We start from the raw sequence: 17650 nt of genomic DNA, 5'->3' as shown, positions 1-17650 counted from the left end.
CGGTCCTTGAATATTAGAAATATGTCATGCAAACAGAATCCTGTAACTTTCAAGCTCACGTCATGCTTCAATTTGTTGTTGTAACGAGCTTCAGAAGGAAACTTCAAAGTGTGTTTCATCCACTTGCTCAATGACACCTGTGGCATCTGGCTTTTGTTGTCAACATTACTTTGTTCATAAAGCCAGTCATTTCCTTTTTTTAAAAGCTGTTGTGACTTTTTGAACATGTTGGGAATAACTGAGGATTTCCAAACAAATAAGGGAAGAGAGTATGAGGTGCATTATGGTTTCATTTGATGGCTTTCATGTTGGGTCTGTCCTTCAACTGCTGCATGGTTGACTCACTGGGAACTAAACCCATTTAATTTTTATTTGACACTGCTGATGACCTTTAATGTGTAAGAAATCCAACATACTTCATTTTACGTAGCTTTTGAGACTAACTGCGCATGTTCTGCTTCTTAAACCTGGATGAAGCGCTGGTTTCTTGCCCTCTCCTGGTCCTCTGCTTGTGTGTCATCTATTCCCCAGCCCCACCCATGGGTTCTGCTCTACAATGGGAGATGTTAATGAGATTAGAGCTGCCTGCCTGGGCCTGGCTGTGCTTTTACCTATTGTCAGACATGGGCAGAATAACCTCTGAAGGGTGGGAGATTTTAGAATACATGTGTATCCTAACCATCTGTAAACCATAAGAATGGAGGGATAGGCCTCCCCTTCAAAAAATATTCTTAAATATGGTATTAAACATGGCAACTATAAGCGATGTTTAGATATAAATGACAGGCAAACTTAAGATGTTTGTTAATTTATATTTTCATCAAATACAACCTGTCAAATTTTCAATATTGGTCAAGATATTGTATTTCTGTGTTGATAACTTTGGCTCTGAATCTTTGTCCTCTCTACCTGTACTTCAGCACCGCTGCATTGGTCATTACTGGGCTCATGTGTGTCCATTCTGGATTTTAAGATGTGTACAACAGCGACAACATATACTGATGAGCTTTTAGAATGTTTAATATGAGATCGATTGAAGAAATCAAGAAGGCTAAAATCCTTTTCCATGAACTTTATCAGATTTTAATCCATCTTCTCCTGCTACACTCTTTGTTTTTTTCTCAAAGATGCAAAATAATTCATGCGTGTGTGCGTGTGCACCCGTGCGTGCGTGTGTGTGCGTGTGCGTGTGTGTGTGTGTGTGTGTGTGCGCCCGTGCGTGCGTTCCTTCCTGCCATGCGTGTGAATGTGACGTGGCGTGTTAGAGGGGGTTTGAGGAGGAAGGCAGGCTGGGCTGGGCTGGGGCTGGCAGTCTTTGTTCCAGCAGGGATAAATGATGGTCGCATACCAGGAAACAAGGTGAGGCTTCGGTCTTCCCATTTCTCCTCCCCTCTCCTCCCCCTGCCCGGCTCCCTCCCCCGCCGTCTCTCTTTCTGTATCTTTCTGGCACTCGCGTCTGCCTCTGCTGCCTCCCCAGCCGGCGAAGGGATGCTCCTATCTGCTAGACTAGTATGGGCCACTGCTGCTGTAGGCTCTATTTCCTCCCTCTGTGCTGTCTGGACCAAACGGTAAAGGCAGCATCTTCTGCAGGCAGCGAGCTTGTTTCAGCACCGAGGATTCCTTTCTGTATGTGTGGTTGTGCGCATGTGTGTGTTTGGAGGAGGGGGGGAGGTCTGAGTGTGTCTGTCTATAGGATCATTATGTTCACTGGTTTCCTAGAGACAGAGCTGGTGGAAAGTGTATAATGATTATGCTGAGTCAAAGCAGGCTTGTGTGTCGCACTGTCCGTCTTTCTTTCCTGTGGGGACTTTTTATAAAACGCTATTCTTGCTGTGCTAAATTCTCATCCTTGTCTCTCTCGTGGTGTGTGCATTGTGTTATAAATGTATTTCCGCTGGCTAACTCTGGATGACTACATCCCACTGACTGAATAAGAGAAGTTTCACATCGGAGGATGCATTATTCGCTCCGATGTTGTTTATTTCTGATCAAGAAGTGTTGCATCAAGCTGTAGTTACAGCTGCTCGTTGGTTGACTGCAGTCAGAATCTCTTCAGGAAAACAAGTCCAAACAACAACGTAGCTTCATATTGGAGGGTTTTAATGCTTCTACTGAAACTGCTCTGATTACATGGGTCCAGACTTAAGAGAGGTTAATTAACTCATTGCGGTGTCTCCTGGAGAAAAAGCACCCTTAATATAAAAACAATGTTTGTTTTAAAATGTACTGTCCTGAAAAAATGTATTAGCTGGTAACTCAAATCATCAAATAACTGATAGCTGATATGTTAAGGAAAAAGGCCAAACATGAGCTTATTTCAGTATCTTGACTGTGAGGGTTTGGTTTCTTTCTCTCTTTTATATTTGCTGTAAATAAATTGTTGTGGGAATTTGCCAACGCCATTCTAGTAATTAAAAGATATTACCCATGGGTTCTGATTAATTATGATTGGCATTTTTCACTATTTGATGGCGGATCAAATGATTACTAAAAGAGTTGCAAAACTAATCAACAGTGTAACTGAAAATGGAAAACAAAAACATCATTCCTTGTAGCCCTGAAGGTGGATTAAGTCGTGTTTAATATCACACTCGAACATTAGAATGCGTGTCACAACTCCCTGGAGATCTAAACGGGGGGGCGTCTGGGCAGGACGAGGGATTGATGGGTAGGAGCAGAGGTGGAGATTAAACATGTGAAATGAAAAGGCTGCAGTCCATGTTTCATCCCTCCTGAGGTCACTGCAGTATCTTCATGATGACTGCATGATCCAAGTAAAAACCACTTAATGGGTGACATCATCACGGCCGAGACATACGGTTTACTATCTCATACATTTTTCACCTCTCTCTCTCTCTCTCTCTCTCTCTCTCTCTCCCTCTGTCACCAGTTGTGGTGACAAGAGGCACTGAAATCCGTTTGTACTGTTCAGAGGTGTTCAGTCCTGTACATTTTTGTATTTCAGAGTGAGAGTGCCATTGTGAAGGAGAGGGAGTTGTCCCTGGAGCTCGCCAGAATCAGGGATGAAGTGGGTAAGTGGGATACCGTGTGACATATATGGCACCACAGGGAGGAGAGAAAGCTGTGAGTCACTCACAGCTAACAACATATGATGTATTGTCCAGTGAGTATAAAAGACTGACCTCTGGGAACTCACACTACTGATGGAAGTCTGGATTTAACGCACCGTATACCAGACTGTACTGTAAAATGGCTGCTCTGTGGACATTGTTTCATTTCAAACAACCTCCCGGCTGGATAAATAATTTACTTTCAAGATTTTTCTAGAAGTAAAAAATATACTGAGAAATTTCTTTAACACAAAACAAACATGTGAAGTTACACTATTTACCAACTAACACACCAAGTGACTGTGTATAAATAAATAAAGTATCTTTTTGACAAAGTTTTTCTTCACTTTTGTAGTAACTCATGTATGACCTACATTTGAAGTTGGTGAAAAAAACCTCCATCTGCACGCTTTGTTGCAGCTTTCAGTGTTGCACACTGGGAGCAACTGCAGCAGGAGAAGGAGGAACTGGAGGGCCGTTTCAAGGCTGAGCTGCAGGGATTGCGGGCTCAGCAGCAGAGGGAGCTGGGAGCGCTGGAGGAGCGGCTGAAGGCGCAGCACTTGGACGAGACGGAGAGCCTGCAGGCCCAACAACGAGCCGAGCTGCAGGAGCTACGCTTCAAACAGCAAGAGCAGGTGTGTTTGCTTTGGTCCAGTCTGGATATAAGCCTGCCAGTTTTGTCCACATCTAACACGAAAAGTGAGGATCTGTTCACAAAAACCACGTTCTCTTTTACCTTTAGTAATCACAAGCCATGATGGATGTTAGTTCGGGTTTTAATGATCTGGCTTCTAAGTAGTTGTCTTTGTATTTGGAAATTATAACTTCATTATTATTCATACAGTTTAATAGCACTGCGTCTTGTCCCAGTTACTCTGAATAATCCACAGTTTTGTTAAGTTATTTTTGTAATTATTAATTGTCTAAATCTTGGCCGCAGCTCGAGGAAATGAGTGACAACCATGAGGCGTCCTTGATGGAAATGGAGATGGCTCACGATGATACACTGGCCACTCTGCAGGAGGAGCATGCCAGGACTGTCAAGAGTAAGCAACACGGTTAAAGCCTGTTGCCCTCCTCTACTGACTCACTGTTCTGCAGATAAAGAGGAATGATAACATGTTATTTCTTGTGTCAGATTTAAAGATGGCTCACGAACAGCAGAGGAAGTCTCTGGAAGAAGAGTTTGGAAAGATCAGACTGTCACTGCAGGTTAAGAAATCTCCTTAAAAATACATTTTTAAGATGCATATTTTGAAACATTTTGTAGATAGTGAGAAAATTAACAGGTTAATATCTGTCTGGTCACCAGGATCAGGTGGACACACTGACGTTTCAGAATCGAAGCCTCAGAGACCGAGCAAAGCGCTTTGAAGAAGCTCTTCGCAAGAGCACAGATGAGCAGATTGTGGTAACTGTTTCGAAAGACAGCAATATATCAACTGCTCTGCGGACAGCAGCAGGATGAAACTTAAAGCATTGTTTGTTTTCTGCGATTTTTTTTTTTTTTTCCAGGATGCTTTGGCACCATATAAACACATTGAGGAGGACCTAAAGAGTCTGAAAGAAGTTCTTGAGATGAAAAATCAACAAATCCATCAACAGGACCTGAAGATTTCAGAGCTGGAGAAAATAGTAGGCTTCAAGTTTCGGCTTTAGTTTATCAACGTTATTCATGCTCGTTTTAAGATGTTTTCCATCTGAAGTCAAAAGAATTAAACTCACAAAGGAAACTGTTATTCATTCAAATTCAAGTGGCACCTAACATGTAAGCTAGATTAACAAAAACATAAAATAACTAAGTCCAAAAATTAATGGTAGCTTGTTGAGATTTATAAATGATTTCACTCTAATAGGAGAAGTATTGAAGTGCATTAGGACTGCAGCCCTCCCATTTACACCCTTTTCTTCATTCGGACTTTTACAACCCTCTAAAAGGCTTTCTACAAAAGAGATCCAATAAAACCATGGGAGTTAAACAGTTAGGGCAAAAACATTCCATTTAAAGTCGATCATAGGATTTGGTGTTTTCCCCCTAACCTAACAGAAGCCCTAACAGAAACCACAAAACAGGACTAATGGACCCATCAGACCAGAACTCAAAATCATTCAGTCACTAAACTAAAACTGCCACTGCAGTGGCCGGAAGATAGAAGCGAGTGAGACAAGGTCCCTGCCCCTTCTTTATTGGTTTCCACTCAGTCATATACACCTGAAGGAAGAAACCATCATGGGTCATGTATCAAGTGCACGTCATGACTAGCAGGGGGGAGAGAATATAACAAGGACAAAATGTTTTCTTTGTCACCCCCACATCATTCAGTGTATTTCCTGTCTGAATTGTTCTGAACTATCATTCCTCATTTGAAGAATTTAATGTTGTGCACCTTTTTACTTGTCTTTTTGAGCAGGCTGAAAAGAATGTGTACCTGGAGGAGAGAGTACAGGTGTTACAGCAGCAGAACGAAGACCTAAAGGAAAGAATTGACAAAAATATTGCTGTGTCCAGGTCAGTTTAAATGCATCAGGCTGCAGATTTAAAAAGCCAAATTCAAACCAGTAAATGTACAGTAGGTTGGTTTAGAAGTCCTTGCAATTTTCTGACTGACGTATCACAAACTTTTTTTGTTGAAAGAGGTCAGTTTATTATGAATGTTTAAGATAAAAAAAAAATTACCTTAAGGTGAATGGATATAATCCTAGAAAACCCACAGCTATACAACATGTTACTCTGGAAGCATAAACCAAAGATAAAGGTGTATTTCCATCTAAATGTAAATAAACTGATCCTTGGTAAAGATACCGTTGTCACAGGCCTGCACTCTAAATGCTGCCCAGCATTATTTAAAAAAATTATTAGAGTTTGAAAAACCTGTGATGTTAGAAGTGATTCAGCTGTTAAATTATAAAGAAGAAAAATGTATATATTATTTATTTGGTGTTCTCACTTACCTTTAACCTGTCTTGTTTACCTCTACTTCACTAATACACATTTAGGTTAATACAGCAATAGGCAAAGAATTGACATTCCACCTGTGACATTTTCTCGTCCCTTTTCCCCCTCAGGCAACTGTCTGAGGATAATGCCAACCTGCAAGTGCACGTGGAGAAGGAGAGCAACGAGAAGAAGCGCCTCAGTCGCACTAATGAGGAACTGATTTGGCGTCTACAGACAGGCGAGCTGAGCCCTCGCATGTCCCCCAGCTCCTCACCCATCCATCGGCCCTCCTCTGGACCAGGCTCACCTGCCCGCCCACACTCCTACCATCAATGACACACTCGGTGGGAGCTCTTGTATCAAAGGCTTTCTCTTATCTGGTGTCAGAAGCCCTGTTTTTTGTTTTTTTGTTTTTTTTTAAGCTCAATGGTGAATGTTCCTCTCAATGACAGGGGTACGATTTTACACTTTTGAGATGGACAGACACAGATAAGTTTGTTTCTTGGGAAATTGCACTCGCCTGTGTGATATGTTTCCAAAGTCGAACCCCAGGAATTTTAATCTCTGACCTAACGAATTGTATTAATGCTCACACCTCTTATTATTAAGAGGGAATTCTCTGCTCTCCTCTTTTTCTATTCCACACAAACATCCCACTAAACCGATGCACTGCAACCCTCCGGTAGATGAAACACCTGGTCATTGTAGATTCTGGGCAGCAGAATCAATGTCACGGTGCCTCATTTCCATGTTTTTGCCTCCAACACCATCTCCATCTTCTCATCCAGTGCTCAGGATGATTGATGAACAAGACATAGTGAATATCAAAAGTGCAACAGCAAACCCAAGAAGCGCCTTTTGCTGTCCATTTTCTCCCACCAGCAACGTCTACAAGGGCACAGACAATACTTCAAAAATCACAAAACTACCTACAGTAAGTTCCTCTCAAAGTGTGGATTCTTCTCTGGGGCATTTCATGCTGAAATATTTCATGTATCAGGAATGACTACCTGGCCATCCAACTGCAACCATCCATCATACTTTCTAGCGATCAGCGTTGACCTGAAATGTGTAGTTACGACAACATAACTACTCATAAATCCCTGGAACTGCAGACACAATGTAACTATGTTATTGACTGTAATGTAAAATCTGTACATTCTTTAAAGCATGGTTTGTCTTCCAGTTACAATTAACTTTATTTTAATATTACCTACAGGCAAAGCGGCAACACAATTCAAACTGCAGTTATTTAAATGAAACCAAGAAATAATCCTTGCCTTCAGTCGGGTTAAGAAAATCTAATCGTCTAATCATTTTTTTTTTTTTTAAGTGCAGGATTTGTAGAAACCACCAAAGAGGAGATCATTAAACACAGCAGTTCATTCTGTCCTGTAGCTGTCATATGGAAGGACGTTAATTGCTGGAGAATCAGCCATAAATGGTGCAGACATTGCAAAATATAAAGTTTTAATATCCATAGTAACAATTTCTTTTCCCTGGCCTTCTGTTTTAGAGTATACCATCAGTGCTTTTGCAGCTGGCTGGAATTGTTTGGGTTTTCTGAAGATCGTCTGTGTATTCACCGCAGAAAACCTTGTGAAAACTTTGAAAGGCTCCCTTGAATTTGACTTTCAGCAAAAACATTCTGTTGTCTTAACTTTGCTTAATCATTTCATCAAAGTAAAAATGAAAATCTGTTTGCAATGTTACCTCATTTCTCACCGTAGAGAATAATCTCAGGTTTTGAGGAGAATTATGAGTCATCAAAGGGAAGCAACTGCCGTAACTTTTTTTTGTATTAACTGTATTTTTTCCATGTTTACATAACCACTCATCTCAAAGGTCTATCTTAAAATGTCCTTTGAATGAAATCATTTGGGTGTAAAGTATGTATACATTTTTAAGGGGTATATTGTTGTCAGGAAATGTATAAAAGTAAATTGAAATGTTGTTTTATTACATTAATATATTATATAGTTGTAATAGAGCAATATTTCTGTTATTCAACCCCTCAGACATCCATCCATCTATTATCTATGCCTGCTTCATCCCAGCTCACTTTGGGCGAAGGCAGGCTACACCCTGGACAGATCACCAGTCCATCACAGGGCCAACACATAGAGACAGACAGACAGACCATTCACGCTCTCATTCACACCGAAGGGCAATTTGTAGAATCACCAATTAACCCCCACCCCCACCCCCTCCCACCAGGCATATAATGTGGAAATCTACTCCAACAGGAATTTGGCTGTGTGTGAGATGCATTTGCTATTTGGACAATAAGTTGATCATGTTAAACAAGGTAGTGGCAATGACCTTTCTCTCCATCAGATTTTCCGATGGCACTGATTGCCTCTGTGTCCTGTGGACATGACCTTGTACTCATCTACTGAATGTTTGTTTGACACTACATTAAGAGGTTTTGTTAACAATTTACATTCAATTTCAGAGAAGGTTGGTGCATCACGTGGATGTCGGCACTTCTGTTGATTGTTTACGGGACTTATGTTGTAAAGATTGTATTAAGTATTTCAGAAAGTCATGCTCTGGGTATGTTTATATGAAAGCATGTTTTTATGAGGTTGTTTTTGTTTGACATTTCTTCTGCAATTCATATATTTATTTATTTATTTATTTGTCCTCCTCCAGAACTGTATCTGTAGCTTAGCTCGTTAAAATATTGTGGTCACTGATGAGACTTATTGTCTATATGTTGCACTTTGTATTTAAGTATTAAATCACAATAACACGAGTATACAAATGTTAAATCTGATGTGGATATACATTTAAATATATAACTATGATATAGAGCTCTTTTTTTCTCAATCACAAATTTAAAACGTTATATGTTTAAGAAGTCATATTAAAGTAGAAATTAAAGCTCAGAAGTTAACGCCAGACTTCGTAGACAACATCGAAAATAGATGCCACTGAAGCTTAATAACTAATAATAACAATATTACAATAATATCAGCATAAATCTGACTTACTTTAGCTTGTATGCAACTTGCTTGCTATATTTCATCATTTCCTCTGCATGAAATTCTGCAACATATCTATGGGCAGCGGGAAGATGATGGTGGAGTTCTTCTCTGCGGCGATGCTGTTGAGAGTCTGCAGGTATCGCAGCTGGAGAGCAGAGGGGGCCTCAGCGATCACCAGAGAGGCTTCTTTCAGAGCTCTGGAGGCCTTCATCTCTCCCTCTGCAGCAATGAGCTGACACATTGACAACAGTCTTTATTTCTACAAATGTTCCCTCAGCATTCTCTCATTTTCATGGTCAGAATATATGAACGGGACATTAGGTTTCCATTGCTCTCCTCACCTTAGCCCTGGCCTCTCGGCTCGCCTCTGCCTCAGCTGCCATGGCTCGCTGCAGCTGCTGAGGCAGCTTCACATCCTTGATCTCTACACGCTCCACTTTGATACCCCACGGATCAGTGGCTTCGTCCAGGGATTCCTGCAGGGTAATATTGAATAACGAATACTGCAGTCACATAAAACCATTGTTTGCGCTGCTATATTTTAATGAACAATGAATCAAATGATCGTGCAACTTGTCAACAAACTCCTCAGTGCTATGGAGGTTTTTAGCCATTATTAGATTCATATTTTGATTGATATTCTGATGGTCAACTAATGCACCTGTAAAATAGCTATCGCAGAGTTAGAGCTGATTTAACTGATTCCTATTCAGGAACAAGAAAAATAGTCTTTTTTCACTACTAATGCTTTTTGCATGCAATTTCAAAATGAACAGATTACAGCTGACAGGCTACAAATTGTATTCACTTTTTGTATTATGTTTAAAGGCACACTGAATTTTGTTTGTGACTCCACCAAATCAAAAATAATTTTATCTTCTGAGCTTGAATGTTTCACACAATGTTATCCTCACCTGCATATGAAGTGAAATTCCCTCTCTGTCAGATAGAAGTTCTGCAAGGTTTTTGGTACCAAGTGCGTTCCTCAGGGTGGTTTGAGCGAGCAGCCGAGTAGATGAGTGCGCGTTGGACACATTGGCCACAGAGGAGATGGGGCAGTGTATGCGGAAATACACCACTCCATCCACAGACACTGTCACTGAGTCTTTGGTTAGGATCTGCAGAATTAAAGAAAAGAAAAAAGAAAAAAAAAAAGCAATTATGATGTATATATTATTTTGATCACTAAAGAAAATGAGAATTTTAATTAAGGCCTGTGATATAGGCGATTTTGAGAGAGACAAATGTCTTCTGTTTAATGTAATAGCAGGACAAACATAAAAAAGACACACCTCTTGTGGGGGAATATCAAAGGACACAGTTCTCAGGTCAACCTTGACGAAGTTATCAGTGCAGGGCAAAATAAAAAAGAGTCCTGGAAAGAGATAAATATCAAATTAGGTCATGGTTTGGAACCATTTTTTAAGCAGACTTCTACAATGTGGTAATCAGTGTGTGGAATTGTTTTCCCTGCAGTGTTTACGCATGTATGTTACATAACAAACCTGGCCCTTTAGGTTTCCTGTCTGTGATCCGGCCGAGTCTAAAGATTACAGCCCGCTCATACTCCTTCACAATCTGGATGTTAGAGAAGACATAGAGTACAAAAACAAATAAGCACATCGGGAAATATTAGCCCATGATATGCAGCCACATCACTGAACTAAACTAAAACAGAAACAAAAGCGGTCAAATCTCGATCAGTGCTATAAGAATATAGTGTACCTTAACACACATAAATAATGTGATTGGGAAGGTTACTGCCACAAAGATGAGGGATACGATGACCAACAGCCAACCACAACATCCCAGTCTTCCTGAGTTTTTATCTGTCAACAGAATGGAAAAACACTTTACAAGCTTGTAGTCGAAAAAGGAAAGGTGTTTTGCATATTTTCCACAGCACCTTTGTTCCACATTTGAAAGCGTTTATATCCAGACTTAAAGTCGATGTAGTCAGTTTGTTGACAGGACATACGATACAGTGGGACAGCACCTTTTGTTACAGTTTACACAAAACATACATGTACTCAGGCTCAGGAGTTATAGATCCACACTTCCCCTTTGTCACGAATGATGTAATGAATCTTTAAAGGAAGTTGTGTAATTTAAAATCCACCTGAGTATTGTGTAAATCTACTAAAGATCTGATATATCAGCCTTAAAACACTAATGTTGTCTTCTCTTTCATTCATTTTCATTAACATGCTCGTTGGTCCTTATAATTGGATGATTAACTCACGCATGTCAGATAATTGGCAAACATGCCAAACCAGCTTGTACAACAGTGCAAAAGCCATTTGGTTGACAATAATGTCAACAGAAAAAAAGCTATTGCTCACATTTGAGATACTGAATGTGTCACTTTTGCTTGATATGCGACTTAAACATTCAAAACTGAACAAAGAAAACTTTTTGACATTTTCTGATTCGGTTTCGAGGTCTGATTTAAAGGGGGGATATTGAGAAGGATGATAAATAATGCTTGTCTCATTACAGGTGAATGTGAAGCACGGAAAACTAGTGTTGTTAATGAAACCAAACAATTGCTTTAGAATAAAATGTCAGCGTGCTAAAGACATACATTAAAAAATAGGAAATTCTTCCTTACTGTATCAGTATCTTTGAGGGGAAATGTTCACACAATTACCCACATGTTTAGATCCCCTTTGTTGTATATCTAGGTTTTCCAGCTCATTTGGTATCCATGGTGAGGAAGTGGTAAAACAAACACTTCACATCTAATGACAGTCACAATGCAAGACTCGTATTTTAAAAGATTTTTAAAAAGTATTTACCTGTGATATTCTCCGCGTTGATCTCAAGTTTATCTTGCGTAACCATCTTTGCTGTGCTGGACATTGTCGAGATCATAAGTGAGTCCTCTTTGTAATGGAGCAGTGAAGCGGCAGTGCGCCCGTTTACCTTTGTTCTCCCTGTGGGGTGTGGTCTATCCACTTCCCTCATCACCTGGTGCTTTTCACGAGTCCGAGACTCTCACACTGTCATTTAGTGTGTGATTCTTGGACTCACCTGGTGGGTGAACAATGGAGTCTATCCAGCTTCTATGTGGCGCTTAAAGTTCAGATCTTGTGGTTTCCCATTAAATTGTTCGACTCAAGTCCAGGAGCCTGTCACCTGTTGGGTGCAGCTTATGAATAAATAATCAGTGGTATCCAAGTCATGAAACATTAAATACGGTGTAAAACGAAGAAGATCATGATCATGTTTCCCCCTTATGAGGGAACCTTTTCCACATTTCCCCACAGATTTCCCGGGTTTTTCCAAAATGATTCAGATTTCTTTCTTTAGTTAGATAAAAATAATATTTATATTTATGTGGTAGAAGCTTAATAAAGGTAGATAATTGTATAACGTTACTGGTAATGTAAATATTTTCAGTTTGCTGCTTGTTAATATGCAGTTCAGAGCAGTTAAAATTACTGGCTGTGACAAACTCATTTAGCTCGTCATCTAGCTACAAAACCAAGGAAATTTGACGTGACAAACAAACCAGGCGTACTGAACTTGTTTGGACACTTCAAAAAGGATCTACAGTGCAGCTAATGACAATACAAACGATACTGAAAAACATTCTAGATGGCGTCACTATAGTTTTGCTGTGGCTGTTTAGTTGCTACTGTGGTTTTGCTAAAAACAGAAACAAGCTAGCTATACATTTGTTACTCAATCCACTCCTGTGTCCATAAAATCTAACTTTACAGTGAATAATTACAAAACAATTGCCACTAACTGCTAAACCTCTGAGAACCAGACTAAGGACAGACTGAATACTACGGTGACTCTCTATCACCTCTTAAGGTACAAAGTGGTATTACAAGATAGGACATAAATCTTACATATTGCACCTTTAAGGGCTATCTCTCTCTCTCTCTCTCTCTCTCTCTCTCTCCAGCTGCAAGAGTGCACTGTCGACTGCAGTTAAGCGTGAACAGATTGAACTGGTTGTTCATATTCCGCTCTAAGCTTTTGCCATTACTGGACATTGATCACTCAGCAACATGTTCAGACACAGATGGAAGACTTGGATATTCAGATTAAAATGTTATTTCAAATGACTGCGCCCAGCACAGTAGAGACACACAGAGTTAATGTTATTCCCAAGATTTTCTACTAAAACCATAGCCTGCCCAAAACACCTGTATTTGCATCATTTGCAGTTGACACCCCATCAAATATTAAGACACAATACAATTTTAACAATTTCATTTTAAAAATACCCGAGGATGAGGAAGTCTTCCAGCAGGATACTTGCATCCAGTGGAAAGGTCCTCCACATCAGGCACCAACTGTCTCCATCATATACTTGCGACTGGACTCATAAGCCAGGAAGAGGGCTCCGCTGGCAGGGAAGTAGGAGTCAGGCCAGAGTATAGAGCAGTGAACCCTGTAGGATATGACAGAGTCAAACATCAACACGGGTCATTCCCCACAGACGAGTAAGCACCCAGCCTGGACCAATTAATAAGATGCATCCTCACTCTGCTTCAGCGTACGGAGACCTCAAGAGGTCACTGCAAGAATTTTTTTTGAGGAATACTTCCGTGTTATCTCACAATAAAGTTTGTGTTCCCCGCAATATTTTTCACATTGACTCGCAATATGTTTTTCGTTTTCTCACAATACATGTTCCCTCGCAAAATGTCTTGCTTTTTCTTGTAATATTTTTCATCTCTCACGAAACTTTCCTTCTTCCACTCCTTCTGAGCTTAATGTCTATTCTTGTTCGGCTACTAAATATAACAAATATTGCAAGGGAATGTAAAAAGTATTGCGAGGCTGTGACCCAGCCTTGTATTAACCCCTAATCGTGAAGTTTGTTATGAACTGAAAGGGCGATTTAAGTCGAGGCAGCGCGTGTTTGAGTCAGCACTGTTCTCTACTGAACCAAACGTCTTTACAAGAAGCCTAATAATACAGTTGCTGTCCTTCAAACTGTAATTATGACGACATGTGTTGTAAACCAGCAATTTATCCTCCCGTGTTGTCACAAATGTGGAGTGATTTTTTTCAAATTTGCATTCAGCAATATGTGAGAACTGTACCATTGTGTCCAAAACCCATCTGGGTGAATAAATAAATGCATAAATGCATGTTTAAATCTTATCCTCAGTGCGTACAATGCCAATGAAGATCTTCATGAAGCCCACTTGCCTCCCAGCTAAAGAGTACACCTGGATCCTGGACTTCACACAGTCTATTGGATAGACCATCAACCACAGACAAGTTCCTCCAAATCCACCGCTGAACATGAGAGGAAGTACACCTGCAAACAGAAATTATTTTGTGGGGGTAGATCACAGAAACAGGTGAACATCATAAACTGCAAAAATGCCCTGAACTTGAAAAGGGAAATAACATTACCATACCTATAACCGTCCTTGTCTGTGCCCATGTGTTGTGCAAATGTAGACCGACACAGTTCATAGGCCCCAAAAAAGCAGAAGTAACCTGGGATCTCCCTCATGATGGTGGACGTCAGTCCTTGGTAGAAACCCAAAGGGCCGTTTGTCTTCAACACCGTCTTAACTACGGTCCATACTGTGCTGAAGTCACACCACAACACAGTCAAAAGTGACTGTAGTAAACTGAAACTGAACATGTTCTTATTCAAATGTCTCCTTTTGGTCACGCTGACCTTCTCTGTCCTCTTGCTACCTGGCCAGACGCCTCCATTTCATGCATGGCCTGCAGGCGACATTTCACCAGCTCTGTGGGGCATAACGCCATGGCGGAGAAGATCGAAGCTAAAGACCCCGCAGATGCCTTCTGGATATCACTGCCGACCAATGAGAAGGAGTGCAATAGCAGACATAAACAATAAAGGGTTTTAATGTGGATACAGAAACACCTGGAACTTCAGTCTTTATAATTACACAGGAAATCTAAATGTATACGGTGGCTGGAAACATAGATTCCTGCCTGCTGTAGCCACATAAAAAGGAGCTCAGCCATTTGTGGGCCATTTAGAGCATCTCTCAATTATTATTTACTTAATTATTAAGTCCTTAATTGCCACCAAAGACCCAAAGATATTCAGTTTAAAATGATATTAACTTATGATGTAGCACTGTGCTACATGATGAAAGGCTTCACTGCACAGAGGGTGGACAGAGGACGCAGCAACTCGTGGAGGAGATGGAAGCAAATGTGGAGGAGAATTAATCCACCAAAAATGTCTAAATTAGCAGCAAAAGCTTGCGATCAAGACTATAGGAATACACACACACACACACACACACATATATATATATATATCAACCTGAGATCAGCTCCTTTATCCATCCTGGACAAAAAGCGGAACACATCCTGGCAGAGGCCATAACTCAAGAAGAGCACAGCGTTCTCACTGACGTTGGCTATGAGGACTGGTGTTGTGCCTCTGTAGAGACCACCGAGTCCCGTCTGTTTGACGGTTGAAATGAAGCAGTGGATGAAGCCATGGTACATGGTGGGAAACGTCTGCATCTTCACCTTCGCGGTGTCAAACGGTTGACCGCTCAGCACACAGGCTGTGCCACCTGAGGTAGGACCTCATGACACTGGGTGAATCATTTGGAGTCAGAGCACAGGCCAGGAAAGAGTTGAAACATTTGAGTGCTTTCCCAACTCGATACAGTTTTATGCAAGGCCAGAGTCTTGGTAATATTTGGCCATGACAAATGCAGCCAGACAACATTTTTGTTGTTGAATATGACTTTGTAGATACATGACTCTACACTGCAGTGACACTTTGTTAATGGCTGTCTCTATTATTTTTGAATTGTTATCAGCCAGTTATGTGGCCTGCTGCTGACCTCAGGGCATATCCTTGAAGAAACAACTGAAGAAAGAGAATCACACCAGTCCATGTTTAATATCTGTACCATCATGTAAATTTGACATTTTTTAATATGGCTTATTTGGGTATGAAATACATGTGACTGATTTGACTTGTATCAGCCAATGATGATCCATGTTTGATCTTCAGTAGATATAAAAACAGATAAATGGCACACGGGATAGATTCTTGACTGATCCAAACAATTTGAACCCACCTATTGCTCCAGCTGAGAAGTCCACGATCGCCTGGATTAAAGGATGTGGAGGCATGATGATTTAAAAGATGTGTGCCTGAAAACATAAAAGAACAATGGTTGAAGCTGTTTCACCTTAGAATAATCTGAACGTTAATATACTCGCAAATGATGAGCAACGATATAGAAGTCCAATAAAGAGCAATAAATCGCTCGATATTGAAGATACAAAACAGCAGGATTAAAATGTCTGAAGTAGGTCCGGACATATTTGATGCTTCTCACCTGTGGTCTCTCCTCAGTTTGGGTTCATCACTCGTGTTGATCTTAAATGGTTGCCCGTTTACCTCACGAAGAACAACAATTTGTCCAGCACTGTTCCACGTGGAACCAACATCCTACCACGCAACACGTTTCCACGAAAGCATCTCAATTCCCAAAATCACAGTTCAACTTCCTGGAACGGAGGACAAATTTCCTCTAAAATCCAACTTGCCTAATGCTGCCCGTCGTCCTGCACTTCCGCGTTCTTAGTAACGAGTTGTCAAATTGATTGGCAGATTTCTACAAGTCGTTCCTGCTGCGCGCACATTACGCGCAAGGAGTTTTAACACGCCGTCCATAAGGAGGAATACACATCACGCAGAAAAATAGTTCATTTCAAAAAAATTAAAAAACAAACAAACAAACAAAAAACCAGCCTAAACGTATCATTGCTGCATCTTAACGTTTGATTCGATGGCTCCTGGACTGCAGAGTTGCGGGAAAATAAAATAAGATTATGGAAAAAGAACACTATAGTGATTAAAAAACAACAACAACAACAACAACATCATCAACGCAGCCTTAGTGTGGTGTTGGTTTATGTCCAGTTTACTTAGATAAGTGCGGAAGTGATGACTTGCGCGTCAACATTTGATTGAAAAACTTGAGAGTGTAGTCTCGCGTATTCACGTTTGATAGTTCATGAACGTGGAAAGTGTCCTATAACCTCTTGGGTGCCGTCTATTCCCAATTTTGGGGATATAAATACCGACCTGTATGTGTCTGGTTGAAATACCTACTACTGTCCACAAGATGTCAGTGTACTCCATAGTTGGCCTCCCAAACAGCTTCTGGTCCAACAAAGAAGCATGCAGCAGCATATCGACATGACAACAGGCTTTTAGTTTGTAGCATGACTTTGACTCTGAAAAGCTCTTTTCTTGTGTTTTTGAATAATAAAAAAAAAAATACTTTAAGTATATTTTTCTAAACCTATATTTTTATAGCCTAACAGAGATTTTGTCATTAGTATTGTTAAAATGTTGCTCCATTTATCTCTGCGGTACCCCTAATTTGGAGAAATTTGAATTGCTTTTAGCTTTTTTTTTTTTTTAACCACTTTGTTAATATGGTACTTTATAGTATGACATGCTGTGACTATCAGCTGTAGCAATGGAAGCAATAGTATTAATGTTAAAGTTGAAAATTAATTTAGAAACTGTGACCAAATGTTTAAAGACGTACATGGCGAATATGGTTTGTTATCAGATGATTCAGGTGGCATAAATATCAAATGAATTACGAAATAAATGAGTAGTTGTAAGATAAGGTTAAAAAAAAAAACTGGGC

General features: G+C 40.3%; 3 protein-coding genes across 9 annotated transcripts in view; 1 reads left to right on the top strand and 2 right to left on the bottom strand.

Moving 5' to 3' along the window:
• Nucleotides 1-17650, top strand: part of mtus2b (microtubule associated tumor suppressor candidate 2b) — a 195850-nt gene that overhangs the window by 16341 nt on the left and 161859 nt on the right. For 3 of the 7 annotated variants that reach the window (XM_069707367.1, XM_069707364.1, XM_069707365.1), the window contains 8 exons: nt 2966-3032; nt 3492-3706; nt 4012-4117; nt 4210-4283; nt 4384-4482; nt 4587-4706; nt 5480-5580; nt 6138-8708. In XM_069707367.1, coding sequence (XP_069563468.1) covers nt 2966-3032; nt 3492-3706; nt 4012-4117; nt 4210-4283; nt 4384-4482; nt 4587-4706; nt 5480-5580; nt 6138-6345 — 990 coding nt within the window. In that variant the 3' untranslated portion in view covers nt 6346-8708. Of the gene's footprint in view, nt 1-1172; nt 1360-1402; nt 1569-2965; nt 3426-3491; nt 3707-4011; nt 4118-4209; nt 4284-4383; nt 4483-4586; nt 4707-5479; nt 5581-6137; nt 8709-17650 lie in introns of those variants that run through there. The other 4 variants (XM_069707368.1, XM_069707369.1, XM_069707366.1 and 1 more) reach the window with 4 other exon arrangements.
• Nucleotides 8871-12890, bottom strand: stoml3a (stomatin (EPB72)-like 3a). Its single transcript, XM_069707371.1, has 7 exons — nt 11798-12890; nt 10725-10828; nt 10505-10577; nt 10292-10374; nt 9914-10117; nt 9341-9475; nt 8871-9231 (listed from the first exon to the last, which is right to left on the bottom strand). The coding sequence occupies exons 1-7, from the start codon at nt 11964-11966 to the stop codon at nt 9040-9042; spliced, it is 960 nt and encodes a 319-aa protein (XP_069563472.1). The 5' UTR covers nt 11967-12890; the 3' UTR covers nt 8871-9039.
• slc25a15a (solute carrier family 25 member 15a) lies at nt 12057-16469 on the bottom strand. Its single transcript, XM_069707372.1, is given in 9 exon segments — nt 12057-12137; nt 13241-13375; nt 13378-13409; nt 14130-14286; nt 14397-14566; nt 14659-14799; nt 15283-15541; nt 16058-16133; nt 16322-16469. Coding segments are annotated over 7 exon segments (891 nt in total). The 5' UTR covers nt 16113-16133; nt 16322-16469; the 3' UTR covers nt 12057-12137; nt 13241-13298.

The sequence above is a fragment of the Brachyistius frenatus genome, unplaced genomic scaffold (genome assembly GCF_029030835.1).
Source record: "Brachyistius frenatus isolate BFR_SWC_R1_liver_20210118 unplaced genomic scaffold, ASM2903083v1 Contig_68, whole genome shotgun sequence".
In the NCBI taxonomy this organism is placed as follows: domain Eukaryota; kingdom Metazoa; phylum Chordata; class Actinopteri; family Embiotocidae; genus Brachyistius; species Brachyistius frenatus.
Note: the sequence above shows the minus strand (reverse complement) of the source record. Positions and strands in the feature narration are given on the sequence as shown.